The 16,827-nt window shown below is 40.4% G+C and overlaps 1 protein-coding gene across 1 annotated transcript in view; it reads left to right on the top strand.

Annotated features, from left to right (window-relative positions):
- The window catches only part of LIPC (lipase C, hepatic type), a 234,169-nt gene that overhangs the window by 122,024 nt on the left and 95,318 nt on the right, over positions 1-16,827 (top strand). Inside the window, exon 3 of the mRNA XM_066589963.1 lies at positions 3,426-3,494. Coding sequence (XP_066446060.1) covers positions 3,426-3,494 — 69 coding nt within the window. The remainder of the gene's footprint in view (positions 1-3,425; positions 3,495-16,827) is intronic.

The following is a 16,827-nucleotide window of genomic DNA, read 5'->3' as shown; positions in this document are numbered from 1 at the left end:
TGTCTGTTGAGAGAGGGATAGTATTCCTATATCCCTACCCCACCCCCTTAAGCATGGTTACACAGTTTATTACTAATACAGTGAAATCTCTCCTAAGGATCTCTACTTTGAAAAGATCACAATTAGAAAAATTAGGATAGCGCTCCTGAATAAACGGCTTAGTATAATATTACACAAGTGTGCTCTATATAAGAAATACACACTTACCCGGTGTATGGTAGAGACCTTGGCTAAGATCCCCACCAACACCCCACATCCAGATAAACCTGTAACCAGTATCCTGCCGGTCCGTCCCTAAGAATCCCTCTGGGCTAGACAGTGGGAGAGCTGTGCGGATCCTCCGTCTCTCTGGCCAGAGAGCCGCTGAAGAAAAGTCTGTATGTTTAAATATGGATACCGCGCTCCTTAGGACATACACACCCCGGTCAGTAATTATTTTCTTCCACTCCGTTTATTGTACAACGCGTTTCGTCTTTACAAGACTTCCTCAAGCACACACTAATCACACGTATAACACATCTATATATACATACAATATGTAAAATAACCGATTATTACCTTTGCTGATTCGCTAGTCTCGTGGTTCCCGTCCTCCTCCTGCGTCCAGCGGCGTCTCGCCCTGCACTGAGCGTCCCTGGTGACGCGGGAGCACGTGACTCTGACGTCGCTGTGTTGGGCGCCACCCCTTGTGTGGGGAGGAGTACAGACGGGCCAAACCACGGCATCTGTTTGGGGAAGGTTCCCATGGTTACGCATATGTAAACGGTGTTTCTAGCCCACACCATATACTGTTGTTATATGCTATTGCTATGCATGTTTTTACTCCCCCGTTTTTGTTATATTCAGAATCTATCTATTTGAATTGATATACTTATACAAATGTAATATCTATAAAATTTGCATAAAAATCTAAATATTTAAAATTATTAAATCTTATCTTAAATAAATTTTATATTCCCTATTAATACATATATAAATGAGAAAATAAATTAAATCCAATATAAATACATATACTAAAACCAAAAATATATATATTATATAAAAATATATATATAAAAAATCCAGAACATCTCCACACAAAAACTTAGAGAAAAGGAGATGTTCTGGATTTTTAGGATCAATACGTTGATCCCTAAAGGACTCAATGAAATTTTAGAAAAATTATGAAGTTTTTTATATATATTTTTATATAATATATATATTTTTGTTTTTAGTATATGTATTTATATTGGATTTAATTTATTTTCTCATTTATATATGTATTAATAGGGAATATAAAATTTATTTAAGATAAGATTTAATAATTTTAAATATTTAGATTTTTATGCAAATTTTATAGATATTACATTTGTATAAGTATATCAATTCAAATAGATAGATTCTGAATATAACAAAAACGGGGGAGTAAAAACATGCATAGCAATAGCATATAACAACAGTATATGGTGTGGGCTAGAAACACCGTTTACATATGCGTAACCATGGGAACCTTCCCCAAACAGATGCCGTGGTTTGGCCCGTCTGTACTCCTCCCCACACAAGGGGTGGCGCCCAACACAGCGACGTCAGAGTCACGTGCTCCCGCGTCACCAGGGACGCTCAGTGCAGGGCGAGACGCCGCTGGACGCCGGAGGAGGATGGGAACCACGAGACTAGCGAATCAGCAAAGGTAATAATCGGTTATTTTACATATTGTATGTATATATAGATGTGTTATACGTGTGATTAGTGTGTACTTGAGGAAGTCTTGTAAAGATGAAATGCGTTGTACAATAAACGGAGTGGAAGAAAATAATTACTGACCGGGGTGTGTATGTCCTAAGGAGCGCGGTATCCATATTTAAACATACATACTTTGAAAAGATCACATTTGATCTAGAACAACATTTTTCTGGGTTAATTTCCATTTGTATACTGACATCCTTCTTTAAGAAGACCTTCCAACTAGAAGACGTTTTCTACTGAAATTTTAAGCGGTAATCTCAAATCTATCTAACTACATTTTTATATCATTGTTTAGCCAGATGGGAAATGGTTAAATCAGAAATCTTCTAAAAGTACAAATATTCACCTTCCTAAATGTCAGGCATAATATGCACTGATGTTCTTCTAAGATTGCAAAGTGTTTGCCTTTGGGGTTTGCTGGCACGATTTCCAAATTATTCATGGTTCTACCTTCAACCAGTGACAGCAAAATGTACCTGCTGTTCTGATTCTAGAAGCGGAATGTCTGAATATACAGTAACCTTAAATGTTACAACGGCATATTCTCTAGATGAATGGATATCCTGGAAGTTCTTGATGTACATTTTAGAATGCAACAATAAATGGAAACATCACTATGTTTAGGGAATAATTTACCTAAAAGTCAAATGCCTGGAGCAGAACAAGTTATGCATATTACCTGAAGCGTTTTTTAGATCACTCATCTGAAGAAAAACAAAACATTGTACGTTAAAAGTATAAGAGGCCTCAATTAACATACAATGTCTCATAGCACAAAAGATACAGTAGAGAGGCCTTATGTAACATTACATGGGCCGATATGATGCCGTGGGCAATTTTTATAATTTTTGTCTGCCTTTCATTTTGAAATGAGGCTGCCACATTGTTTCTATAATACAGGATAGCTGGCAATACTTGCATTACATTTTCCTCTTAGAACAGATATATATTTATCCCAAGCATGCTTACATTCACTGTTGATTCTCCAATCAGATCTGATAGACATTTTATTCTAAGCGGGGCATAACTATAGGGGATGCAGAGCATGTAGTTGCACCCGGGCCCAGGACCCTTAGGGGGCCCATAAGGCCTCTCTTCTCCATATAGGGAGCCCAGTACTATGAAGAAAGCATTATAGTTGGGTCCCTGTTACAGGTTTTGCATTGGGGCCCAGGAGCTTCAAGTTACACCTCTGGTTCTTTGTTTTAGGCGGATTATCCCTTAATCATAGTGCAAATGTAAAAAAGTAAAAGGCATTGAGAAGTAGCTCTATGAGTCTGAATCAAGTCCTCCAGCTAGGTGTGCTCACCATTGTAATGTGATTGAGAATAAAAACTCTTTTTCACAGAAATTATTTATGTGATCTACATTAGTGGAGTGTATTTACATGTGTATATAATCAATGGTGCTAACAATAATCATCTATTGCAAAGTCATGCTTTGAATTGTTACTAGAAAATTATATGCCCCTATCTCAGTGAATGAGGTTCTATCAGTAAATTGTTATAATTTGACATATGCTTAATATAAGTTTTCATCGTGTCTGTATAGTAGTTCCTATTTTTGGATACTGTAGAAATAACTACTAGTAAGTTTTTTATGTTCTGTTTTTTTGCATTTTATGTTTGTTAAATTGTAAATGATAGCTTGTTGTTTTTCAGAAATGTTATTCTTATGTATCTTATTATCTATTTTTCTAGGTCCTTCTGATGGAAATACTGAAAAAAATCCACTACAACAATATTTAAGTAGCAGTCCATATTCTACAGGTAATCTCACCTCTAGATTATTTCGCACTGATGCAGTATTAAATTCTTCTGGAGCTCATTTTTCTCCTTAATACTAATTTAATTTGGGTAAGTTATTTTCTATGAAAGGAATAAACATTTTCTTTGGCTTTTCTCTTAGCTTCTCCCTCGACTGATGGCATTCTTATCCATCATTGTTTTTTAGGCACTGTATAGTCCAATAAATTTGGAAGCTCTGTCACAGTTTTGATCCTGCATCATTCCAGATATGTTGTGGCATGTTCATGTGGTAGATTCTTCCATCAGAAGAGCTTTGGATTTCTACCGCCTATTCATTTCTTAAAATGCTGCGATCCACATATAGATTTATCCACATTAAATGAGGAAAATCCACATGCAGCCTTCTGACATGAGTTTTCATGCAGAAACCATGTCAAGAGTTGACATATCAATTCCTTTTTTTTCACATTGCGAATTTCCCTGTCCATTGAATTGAACTCACTTCCCACTAGATTCATGTTGAACTAAACGTCATACTAAAATGACACAGAATCTGTGCAAAAAACTCATGTGAATCTCAAAATAATGCAGAGTCATGTGAACCGGGCCTAAAAGAGAACACACTTTGTGAAAACTGTATGCTGTGTTACTAGAGAGAAGCTATTGTCATATGGAAGGAAAACTTATGTTTGCAAACACATAGGAGCATCAATGTGTCTCAACTATTAAACTTGTGTTAGGAGGATCTGTCCTCACTTGCATATGAGGGTTTTCAACAAGTTCTTCAGTCTTTGTTTTTGATAGCAAGAATAACAGTCTCCAAAAAGTTGGTTATATTGGTATGGTGCTGTGAAATAATCTTACTAAGGCCTTGAAACAGACTTTTATCTTACAAAAGTGGGATCAAGCTATGTCAGGTCAGACCTAGTACAGAGCTTCCAGGCGAGATAAGAAAAGACTCTGTAGTGTCAAAATGAGAAATGGAAATCTCCACGAATGTTCAGGCATTACAATTTATTATTGCAAAATAATTGCATGCATAGCTATGGTTACTTGTGCAGTTACATCAGCCAATTATCATTATATTGTATCAGCAACAGAAGAGAAACCTGCCATGTATTACACTCACTCATTAATTTGAATAGGTGCTAGGTAATAGTTAATTTGACTAGTAGGGAAAAAGTGATGCCAGTGAAAACTTTTCTCAGTGATATCAGCTCATTAGCCAGGTTTTCAGAGGCCTTATGGACAGTAATCAGTGCAGAGTGAAGAGATCACAACTCCATGTCATGTGACTGCTGCAGCTTATCACTGGCTGAAGGGAGCTGGTGAATGGCTATAGCAGTCACATGGCCTTGGTGTCATAGATGTTATTGCCAACTCCCTGTACCTGGAAGTGAAGACAAGCCAGGCCCAGGCCCATACAAAACTAAAGCTGCAGGGGAGCAAGGGAGGGGGAGTATGTCTCCTTTTATGTTACTACAGCACACAAAAAGTTTCCCCCAGATCACCTCTTTAAGGCCTCATACAGAGTAGCGTGTTTTTTTGCGCAGCTATGTGCACTCCTCGCTTATGCAGAAAACCTGTGAACGGGCAAAGTTTGCGCATGAAACTTTGCCCTGTTCACTGCAGCAGCTGCTCCACGCAGGTCCTCTCATCACTGAACACTGTGACAGCACTGTCACAGTGTTCAGTGATGATGAGACTCCCCGCGGGGATGAAAGAATCCCCTGCCACAGGTGTGATAGATACTATGCCATTGCTTTCAATGAAATGGGATGAAGATAACCCCTGCAGTGATGATTTTCGGGGTGGGGCTTGAAATATAAGACATACCCCAAAAATCATTCCTAGCTGTAGAAAAAAAGGAAACTCACCTAGAAGCACTGTCCAGCTTTTCTTCCTGGGCTCCGCAGTCTCCTGTGTCTCTCTGGTGGCTGGCGATTGAAAAATCTCTGCCTCCTGAAAGCACTGGCTCTTATTGGCTGAGGGCTGTGACCAATCACAGGCAACGCTCAGCTGTTATTCAATGAATGGTTGAGTGCTGCCTCTGATTGGCCACAGCGACCATCCAATCAGAGCCAGCGATTTTTCAAACCCCGGCCACCAGAATACAGATGAAGATTGACGAGGATGAAGAGAAGAGCCGGACAGCGCTTCTAGGTGAGTTCACTTTTTTTTCTACAACTAGGGCTTATTTTCAGGGAAGGGCTTATATTATAAGCCCTTCCCTGAAAATCCCTGTGGGAGTTGCCTTCATCCCATTGCTTTCAATTGGGGGGCAGCAGTACCAGCCCCATTGAAAGCAATGGGATAGCATCGCGCTCTTCTGCCACAGCTGGTACAGCTGTGGCAGATGAGTGCATCTTCTTCCTATGTTTTCAATTGGGTCGGCACTGCTGCCGCCGGCCCCACTGATAACAAAGTGAAGCCCCTGGATGTGACCTTATCCAGGGGTTTCACATCCAAGGAATCCCCTGCTGCAGCTGTTGCAATAGCGCCGGCCACATTGAAAGCAATGGGATAACATCGCACTCCTCTGCCACAGCTGTGACAGCTGTGCCAGGGCATTCTTTCGTCCTCCCTGCAGACCCCTTATCACTGAACACTGTGACAGTGCTGTCACAGTGTTCAGTGATGAGGGGACTCCCAGCAGGGATTAACAGAACCCTCGGGGAGTCCCTTCATTCCCATGGGGATAAAGGAGTTAACAACGGGGCATTTAAAAGATGCTTCTGGCCAGAAGCACCTTTTAAATGTCCTGCTGTAAGCAGCACGGAATCTGCTCCCTGCGCTGGAGTTTTCATTAACTCCTGCTCCCATATGAGTCAATGGAAACTATCTTTTTTAGGTGCGCACTGTTTTGCGCTTAAAATTCCGCGCACATGAATGCTTCTATAGGAACCCATTGGTTCTTTTAGAAGCGTGTATTATGCGCGCCTAAAACACACGCTCGTGTGAATAAGGCCTAAGACAACACGTTTGAGCTGGTCACTTAATACCACATGCGTCTGGGGTTTAAATGACCAGGATATTTATATATATTTTCTACTTGTGCTTGTTAAACAGCTATAAATATGTTCGCATCATTTTTCGGTGGCAAAGAGGGCTTTGCTTTTTCCAGCATTTTTATATACATAATATTTTTCATAATTATTGGGCTTTTAGTTGTGGCAGGCTGAAAACAATGAAATTTCCGAGCTTAAACTATTTTTTATCACATAGAGGAACCTTAAAATAGAAATAATATGTGTGTCTGCTAGCATCTAACATTTATTATGTGATATAACATGGCCTAGTTATTGTAATTGCATAGGGAATAGAGCTTTAGATACATTAGCCAGACGTAATTATTGCTTTCCTAATTATTATTTAAATTATTTTTATTTTTTATTTTTACTGTTTCCTAACAGTTGTCTTAATCAGGGGCTATTCTGGGTATAGAGCAAACCCAGTAGCAGTATCATTTGGCAGTCACTATTCTGTAGTGTCCTGTTTATAAGGCATTGCGGAATAAACACCATTGATGATTGCCATAAAAATATGTATGGGCGGTCATTAAGGGGTTAAGCAAACACCCTTCACCTGACACTGCCATTACCAGAGTAGTTATTTCCAGAATAGGTCTATAATTTCTTGATTTTGTAGTATCATTATAATACACATTCATTTTGTTTCTGTGCAGAATGGGTTCCGTGCTCCAATAGCCCTTTTTTTCCAATTTATTTTTTGGAATTCTTTATTGAAATTCTCATCATCACATCACTAACCATTAGAGTCATGTTTATAATGTCGTGTACACTGCTATGAGAAATTAAAGGCAATGTGTAACATTTTCAGTTTTTTAGAATTACACAAACTTTTCAACATAATAATTCCTATTGCTCCTGCACTGCCAGTCAGCATCCTATCAGTCCTTGTTCTCTTAATACATAAGGCTATAGTGCTCTTTTCTGGGGGTACTGGACACCGCTAGGAGGACAATCTGTATATAGCTGTATGGAGCTCCTATTTATCTACATAGGAACTGCATCCATATTTACCACCTAGTAGTGTTGGAAGAGAGAGGGGAACAGAGAAACAGTGCTTTGTATTAAAGTAGGGAAACTCTGTAGCCTTACCATTAGAGATGAGCGAGCATACTCGTCCGAGCTTGATGCTCGTTCAAGTATTAGGGTGCTCGAGATGCTCGTTACTCGAGACGAGCACCACGAAAAAAGTTAAGTTGGAAAACCCCTCTATAGACACAGACATCCCTCATGACACAAATGCATGTTTTGTGTGCATCATATATATACTTATTTTTTAATATGTTTATACTACATAAAATGCTCATTACCACGAACATACAGAAATGACCTCTAGCCATCATTTTATATCTGCACTATTCTCGAGCTATTTTTTCTGGCGTCTACATAAAAAATTCATATCAGTCATGCATTGGTTAATCTCACTCCTCTTTAGTGCGAAGTCAGACAAGTGTTTTTTGGCGCGCACCAATGAGTGCAAAAAAAGTGCGTCTGATAGAACCATTAATTTCCTATGACGTGTTCAGATGTCTGTCTTTTACATTTGCAAAATACTCGCACCTGCAAAAGATAGGACATTCGTGCAGCGGCAAGGTCTGTGCTGCATATAAAATATCCCCGTGGGGAGCCCCCTCATCACTGAACATTGTGACAGCACTGTCACAGTGTTCAGTGACAAGAGGACTCCCTGCGGGGATGAAAGACTCCCCTGTCACAGCTGTGGCAGAGGATCGCAATCTTCTACCACTGCTTTCAATGGGGCCGGCGCTGCAGCTGCCCCTTGGAACGCAATGGGATGCATGCAACCCCCGCAGTGATTTTTGCTGTGAACTCAATGTAATTAAAAGTGCTGGTCTGATTGGTTGAGTATTCAGCCAATCACAGGCAGCACACAGCTATCCATTGAATCGCAGTTGAGCGCTACCTGTGATTGGTCACAGCACTCAGTCAATCAGAGGCAGCGCTCAGCCATTCATTGAGTGCTCAGCCAATCAGACCAGCACTTTTTAAATCCTCGGCCATCAGAAAGTGCTTCAGAGCAGTCCCAGCATGGAAGAGAGAAGACATGCCAGAGCTCTGACAGCGGCGGAAGTTAATGTATATATATTTTTAATTTTTTTACATGAGCTAGGGAAGATTTTCAGGGAAGGGCTTATATTTCAAGTCCTTCCCCGAAAAGCACTGCGTGGGTTGCCTGTAAGCAATAGGCACTGGCCTTCGGTCATGCACATTTTTAACATGCGTGGAGCAGGGTTTTTTTTGCACACATAGGTGCACAAAAAACAACGCTCATCTAACTGAGCCCTTTAGAATGAACAGGTTAATTTAATACTGTGGAAATATATACATTTCAATCATGATTAACTTCAAAAATAGTTTGATTTAGGACTAGAGATGAGCGAATATACTCGTTTCGAGTAATTACTCGATCGAGCACCGCGATTTTCGAGTACTTCCGTACTCGGGTGAAAAGATTTGGGAGGCGCCAGGGGGCAGGGGGAGGCGTGGCGGAGCGGGGGGTAGCAGCGGGGAACAGGGGGGAGCCCTCTCCCTCTCCCCCCCCAACTCCCCGGTGCAACCCCCCACTCACCCACGGCGCCCCAGAATCTTTTCACCCGAGTACGGAAGTACTCGAAAATCGCAGCGCTCGGGCAAAAAAGGGGCGTGGCCGAGTAGGTTTGCTCATCTCTATTTAGGACCTTTTATAATGGAAGAAGCATTTCACCAAGATGTAGTCAAAATTATAGTAAATACAGTAAAAATATCCATATTTATGACTATAAATCCACGTCATATCAATTCTTTCATAGTGTATGGTTACTGGTTTGTATATAATGTGCATGTACACATAGAGTGTGTTTATATGTATACTGTATACAACTTAGTTCAGCTTTAAATAAGTGCAATATCTTTAAAAGCTTTATCATTACTACTTGTTTATTTTTCATTTTGCTCGCTGTGACTCAGTAATGACTAATGTTTTAATGATATGACTATGCATGTCACCCTATGCCCCAAGCATCTGCATTTTTCTGTTTCTAGAGAGAAAATAATATAGTAAAAAATGTGTTCTGTCACTTTTCTAGTTAAAATATTTGTCATTCTTCTGTAGCGTATTACATCCTGCAGTGTATTTAATGAGGATTAAACTGATTTGTAGCTGTTGTGTTTAACACACAGTTGTAGCCACAAATCCATCATGTTCCATCGTTAGGGCCCAGGTCCAGAACCTCATTCCACAATAATGTATATGCACAAGTGCAGTCTTATCCTTTGGTAATTTTGTAATGCACAGCTGCTGCGGAACATAATTTTTTAGCAATTAAAGATTAAAGTGATGAATAATCAACTGCAAAAAATGGCCAAATTTAAATTAAAATCAACAATGAGGTCATAGAATTCATGCGAGACTTCATCCACCTTGGTTCGAAAATTGACTAGGCTGTAGAATCTATGCCAAAGATAAAAGGTAGGATAGCATTGGGGCGAAGCACAATGCTAAACATGGACAAAATCTGGAAAAGTACGGATATCGGCAACTAAACTCAGGATAGAGCAAACCATCGTATTCCCCATAGCCATGTATGGATGTGAAAGCTGGACTGCAAAGCTGATAGGAGGATTGATGCGTTTGAGCTGTGGTGTAACAAACAGAGAAGTCCTGAATCATATAAGACCTGATATATCACTGTAGGGCAAGATGACCCGATTCAGACTCATGTATCTTGGCCATGTAATGCGAGCAGAGTCGCTAGAAAAATCTATAATACTTGGACAGATCAGTGGCAAAAGAAGACCTGGCCGCCAAAGAACACAATGGCTGATACTGTCAGAGCTGATACTGGCACGGATATCACACTACTAAAAGAACTGAAAAACATGAAGGGAGTTTGCCTTTAGGATCGCCGAGGGTCGAGAACAACTAACAACAACAACATATTAAAAATGGATTCAATTTCCTAACATGCTGTGTTTTCTCTACCAATTCTTCTTGCATTTTGCAGATATCTCATTGCTGCCATTGAATGGAAAATGTCATTGTAAAAAACTATCTTGGTCATACAAAGGATATATAGACGCGGAATTGACTAGTTACAGTGCAGTTATCTACTATAAGTGTTAAAGTGAATCTCCACTCAAAACAGATGAATAGGCAAGGCATGAAATGAAGGTACAGTCGATAATGACAACAACAACATATATACCTTTAAAGTATGTAGTATGAGGAGCAGGGTATACCAGAGTATAGTCACACAGGTCAGCTGAAGAGTAATGGTGATCAAACAGAAGCGTGAAGTGGAATCAGTATGCAGTATGGTAGAGAATCCAAAGACTAGTCAGGACACAATGTCTAAAACTGGTACAGAGGTCAATATATATATATATTTATTTTTTTTTAAATAGACCATCTTTGCCGCAATCAACACCCCTAACTGTGTCACTGAAAAAAATGAGGGCTTTCTCACATGAGCATTTACCACGAGTATTCCCTACATGGAGAGCATGCAGCTTTACACAATGCATTGCATACTACTGCATGCCGAAAAATCATATACATGCCAAGATCATGCATGCTGCGTTCTTTTTTTGTGCACGCAAAAAAACTGAACCTCTCAAAAACGGACCTACTGGTGTTTCCGCCCTCTGCTAATCGACCTCATCCTGACATCTCCATCTCAGTGTGTGGCGCTACCATAACTCTCAGACAGCACGCCCGCTGTCTTGGGGTTATATTAGACTCTGATCTCTCCTTTACCCCCCACATCCAATCTCTTGCCGAAACATGTCACCTGCACCTCAGGAACATCGCAAGAATCCAACTTTTTCTCACCGTACACACACTAAAAAAGCCCTCATCCACTCTTGGCTCAATTACTGCAACTCACTGCTAAATGGCCTTCCCTGCGCCAGACTCTCCCCCCTCCAATCCATCCTGAATGCGGCAGCCAGGCTCATTTTCCTGTTCAGACGCTATACAGACGCCTTTCCCTGTGCCAGTCACTGCACTGGCTGCCTGTCAAATACAGAATACAATTTAAACTCACTCCCTTTATCCATAAAGCTCTCCACAGCACCGCACCACCCTACATTGCTTCCCTCATCTCAATTCACCACCCAATCTGCTCCCTCTGCTCTGCAACGAAAGCAGATTAAGCGCCCCTTTAACTCGAACCTCTCATTACTGCCATCAAGACTTCTGCAGAGCAGCACCAGTCCTCTGGAATGCGCTACCCAAAACTTTCTGGGCAATACCCGACACGCAAAACTTCAGGCGTGCTCTAAAAACGCAGCTCTTCAGGGAGGCATACTGTATCCCCTAAACCAAACCCCTCTGTACTCCGCCTGATAACATGCTCCCTGTCCTGCTGACTGTGATCCCTGCTAGCCGTAATTAACCGCCCCCTGCAGTCATACCGATTCAGCCACTACACGGCCTGACCATTGCGTGTGTGTATAGAATCCCTCACTCTCCACCCCGCCATACCGTGCACATCTCCAGCCCTTTACCTTCTGTATCACCCCATTATCTGTAGTATGTAAACTTGTTGGAGCAGGGCCCTCACCCCTTCTGTTTCCATCAATTGATTTCTTCATGTAACCGTGGTTTTGTTTTTGTTCCTTCTGTCCTGTAAGCGCTATGAAATATGTTGGCGCTATATAAATAAAGATTATTATTATTAGTCCCTGCAATCAATTGCAGAGAAACCAATTCAATAGAGACACCTACTATGGCAGAGGATGCGGCCATCACTTTTGCAAATGAGATTGCAAAATAGAACAATGCAGAACAAAAAACCTGCTATTTATGAGCACCAAAAAAGAATGATTAAAGAACTTCCGATGTACTAGTAGAAGGACATTTTTAATGTTTGATTGAAATCCTCTGATTGTAATCATGTAATAGTGTCATCTACCTTACTGAAAAGTTCTAAATGATGTGCTTTGTAAGCACTTAGAGCACACTGATTATGGAATTTCAGTACAAAATTGTTTGCATCATTAAAATTGCTCCAAGGGAAACAAACTCCACAGCACTCATCAAAGTGCCTTGAGATAGCATGAATACACGCAGAATAGCCATAGGCTATATCTTCATTTGCATCCGGTGACCGTGATTTTAAAATAAAGAAGCCTTGTGCCATTTTTAATGTGTTGTAGGGTTTGTCTTCTTTGGAGTATATTTGAGTTTGCCACTATCCCCACAGATCACTGTGATAGCACTCTTTACAGTTCTTTCCAGGAACATATTCACTGTCTTCCAATGGGACTTGCTCTACCATTACAAGGCAGTGCAGTCTTCTTCTCCAAAAACACATGGGCGCATGCGCTAATACGCTTGCTGCTACGGAACATACTAGCGAATGACTATTCAAACTCTGCGCTACTGCACACGAGTTTGAAAAAAAAGTGGGAAGCTAGGTCCTGCCCTATCTTTTTTGCACGTAGTATTAGCACATGAGAATCCTGATAGTGGAAACAAAACCATTGAAGTCAATGGTTTCATCCAATTATGCGGCTGTGATTTTCATGGCCACATAACGAGACTAAAACACGCTCATGTATTTAAGTGCCCAAACTGTAGATTCTTAAAATTGCTTGGTTTTTGGAACAGTAGATAAAGAAGAAATTATCCCCAAAAATATCAGGTCATTTATTGCTATCAACAGAATAGTGCCATCTATTGACAGCTTTATGTACTTAAAAATAGAGAAGGTCTAATCTGTAAAATTCTCATATGTACAAAAGTTACTGATTCTTCACCAGCATAGTAAACGTCATAAACATGTCTGATCCCGCCATTACAAAGCATCCTCAATCACAGCTACTAGGAAGCTATGAAATGCGTTGACAAACAAGCTCAGAACATTTACAGCGATTCCTTTGTGCTACTCTCTTCTGCAGTTTGTTTTCTGCTGTTTGTTCATATGTAATCCGTGACTGATAAGTTGTCACTACGTCTTCACCATCTGCCATCTAATGTAACATGTGTGATCTCCATTTGCATGTACTCAGCATATTCAGGTTCCTAATTCCCAAGAGCCCCACCTTACATCTGTTGCCATACACAATACATTCTTTCCACTTTTCACATCTCTGTCTGTCACATCCCTGCAAAATGCGGAAGTGATTAGAAGTGTGATCTTGTTATCTGGATTTGGTATACTTTGAAGGCAAAGCTTAGGGCAAGAACAGCTGCTAGCTAAATGGCACAAGCTCTTAGCTTCTTCTTCTTCTACCGAGACATCTATCTCTCTTTGGACTTCTTGTCTGCAAAGATTTGGCAGTGACAATACAAATTACGTTCAATTTCCTTTTTATTTTTCTAGCGCATTAAAAAAAAGACTTCGGAGACCCATTGTACAATGTAATTCTGTCTGTTAAAGGAATGGAGAGAATTACACTTGAGTGTATTCTAGATTGAGAAAATGTAACACTGTAATAGTTATTTGTGATGGTCCCACCGTGTATTACTTTATGATCTGAGTGTATTTTCTTGACCCTTTGGCGTTGAAAAAGCCAAGTTAACCAATGTATTTCATTTTTTCACACACAAAATTGGTTTTAAATCTAGATGAGGTTAGCAGGAGTCCCAGGAATGTGGTTTCTTGGTCATCAATCACAATGATTCATATAAGTAATACACATATAAGTAATTGCTGCTCAAAAATGAATGGCGTGTTATTCAGAATGGCCAAAATAGAAGACAAAGCATGCTGTCTTTCTAATCCATTCTCTAGCCTTGAATTTACAGAAATAATTTTAGTTGAAGTAACAGAGTGATAAGAATTATGAAAAAAAAATGTGTGAAATTAGTAAAAAAAAGAATATACTTTTCATTAGGTGCATAGACAATTATCGGCACACTGAGATTCAGCCTTGTGGAGCAGTGGAGTAAGTCCATTTATAAAAGAGATAACATTCCTGGCATACTTATAATAAATTGATAGACCTTGGACCGTTCCTCCGAACAATGTCGTTATTTGGAAACATTTTATTTAATGAGCTGCCTTGTAAAATTGGAATTTGTTTTGCTGGAAACTTTTCTTATTGGCAGAATTTCCGGGTTGCTATGTGAAATTACAATATCTTAGCCTATAGGCGATTTTTTTGTGCAGTGAAATATTTCGGAATACTCATATTTTATTCACATACACATAAACCCTGCTGTTACAAATTAAAAAAAATGCAGATCAGAATAATTTTTCGTAAAATTCAGGAATTCCATTAAAAATGTATGTTTTGGTTAGGGAGGGGCTTTGCTTGCAGTTGTATTGAAATGCATACCCATTTTCACTTTTCAATACAATAGGCAAAGGTTTTTGGCTTCAATAAAGGCCCATTTACACAGAGCGATGATCGCTCAAAGATCGATCAAGCAATAGTTTGAGTGACAGCTTTGAGCGATCATTTTGCATAAACTATTAAGTAGCTACTCAGCTACTTAATAGCTATTTAGTGTGCAAATAAAGCCTTTGCTGAATGCAGTTAATAGCCCGAGGGCTCTTATCTGCTTTCAGTTCCTTTATTCTCAACGGGAAACAATGCTATCAGCACTACCCGTGGAGAACTCATAATAAGGCCGAACGATGATTTTTAGGTTGGCCTGAATTTAACGATCAGCTAACAGTGCACAAAAAGTGCACGATGGCCGTGCGTTTAGACGCAACGATGATCGCTCAAATGATTGCTTTTTAGCGATTTTTAAGCAATCATCGCTCCGTGTAAATGGGCCTTAAGAGAAACAAATCTTGTTGATATGATACCTTTTAAGGGCTACCAAAAAGAAAGAATGTTGCAGCAAGCTTCAAAGGTTTGTTAGCCCTTAAAAGGTATCATAACTACAAGATTATTTTGCTCCCCTTATTGAAAGCAATAACATTTTGTTCCACTGTCTAAGACAGTGCCAAACCTTTTTATGTCTAGGCAAGGGTCAGTCTTTTTGCATATGTTTGGCTAATGAAGCTTATGGACACTTTAAATGTATACATTTCAAGTTTTTCCAGACAAAATCTGCCAAATGTTTATCACCAGATATAAACCTAACCTTACTCTACTAAAGTCAGTCACTATTTATGTTCAATAAATTTTTATTGACTTTACCAACTGTAAACATCGTATACAGTTTACAATCTCTTAACCACATTAATGTCATATTTCAATGGCAACACATTACTAACTAACTTTTGCTGAGTAATAATATAAGCTCGACTCCCTAGCTGAAAATATAAAATGTAATATAACATACCACTGCCATAATCACCTATGACACACACACCACATACATAGGGAGACACAAGAGGGAAGGGGGGAAGAGATCCAGGTATGAACCCCTGAGTATCCATCTCTGTGTGGTACTTGATCTCATTACTCACAGGTACTATCCTGTAGCCATCTGGTGAAGGTAGAGGTGCTCTGGATATCTGTCCACATCACCCACGTACGTCGGAAGCCCTCCACACCCACCTCAGAACCCTTGAGTCTGAGCCCTTTTAGGTGTTTAATCTCATCTATCGTCACCACCCACGCAAGCCTGGGTACTTCTATAGCCTGTTTCCAAAACCTAGGTTTTACCTGTCTCATGGCCCTGATGAAAAATCTCAATAAACCCGATTTGAGTGATGGGGCAGTGTCGGGAGAAATGGACAGCAACGCCAATTCTGGTGTCAGGGCCACCAATTTTCTGCTCACCCTCCTATAGAGACGCGTCACATCCCTCCATAAGGGTGACACCATGAGACAGTCCCATCAGCAGACATCTGAGGTTGAAGGGAAAAGTCTATGCAGCCTTTTCGGGGTCATGATGATTTTGAAATTTAGCTCCTAGAGCTTGCTAGAAATGGACATTTTGTGCATTAACTGGAAGGCCCTGTCCCAGAGCTCCCTGGGAAAGGACCTCCCTAAAGCCGCCTCCCATGCCCCTATCCATCTCAGAAGGTGACTATCGAGGCGCTCCTCTCGTAATTGGTTATAAAGTATTGAGATCGTATGTCTCAGTGGCAAGGCACAACCTCTTGAAGGGGGTACACCCCAGGTTCCAGCCCTATTCAGGTTTTATTTTACCCAGATAACTGCATATCTGAACGTAATGCATCCAAGAGACTGGGGGCATCTCCCCTGTTCCACATAAGTCTGTCAGAAGTCGCAGACCCTCCAAGATCATCACCTACGCCACCCTGGCTTCCTTTTCCTCTGTCAGAAACCTCAGACCACATAGACCTAATGTAGATGGCAGCTGTGTGTTCCCACCTATAGGAGTGAGGGGTCCCAGGACCACCATTCTGCACCCCCCCCAAAGTAACCATCATTACCGAGGTCCCTGTCTT

This window comes from Eleutherodactylus coqui, chromosome 2, assembly GCF_035609145.1.
Source record: "Eleutherodactylus coqui strain aEleCoq1 chromosome 2, aEleCoq1.hap1, whole genome shotgun sequence".
Taxonomy (NCBI): domain Eukaryota; kingdom Metazoa; phylum Chordata; class Amphibia; order Anura; family Eleutherodactylidae; genus Eleutherodactylus; species Eleutherodactylus coqui.
Note: the sequence above shows the minus strand (reverse complement) of the source record. Positions and strands in the feature narration are given on the sequence as shown.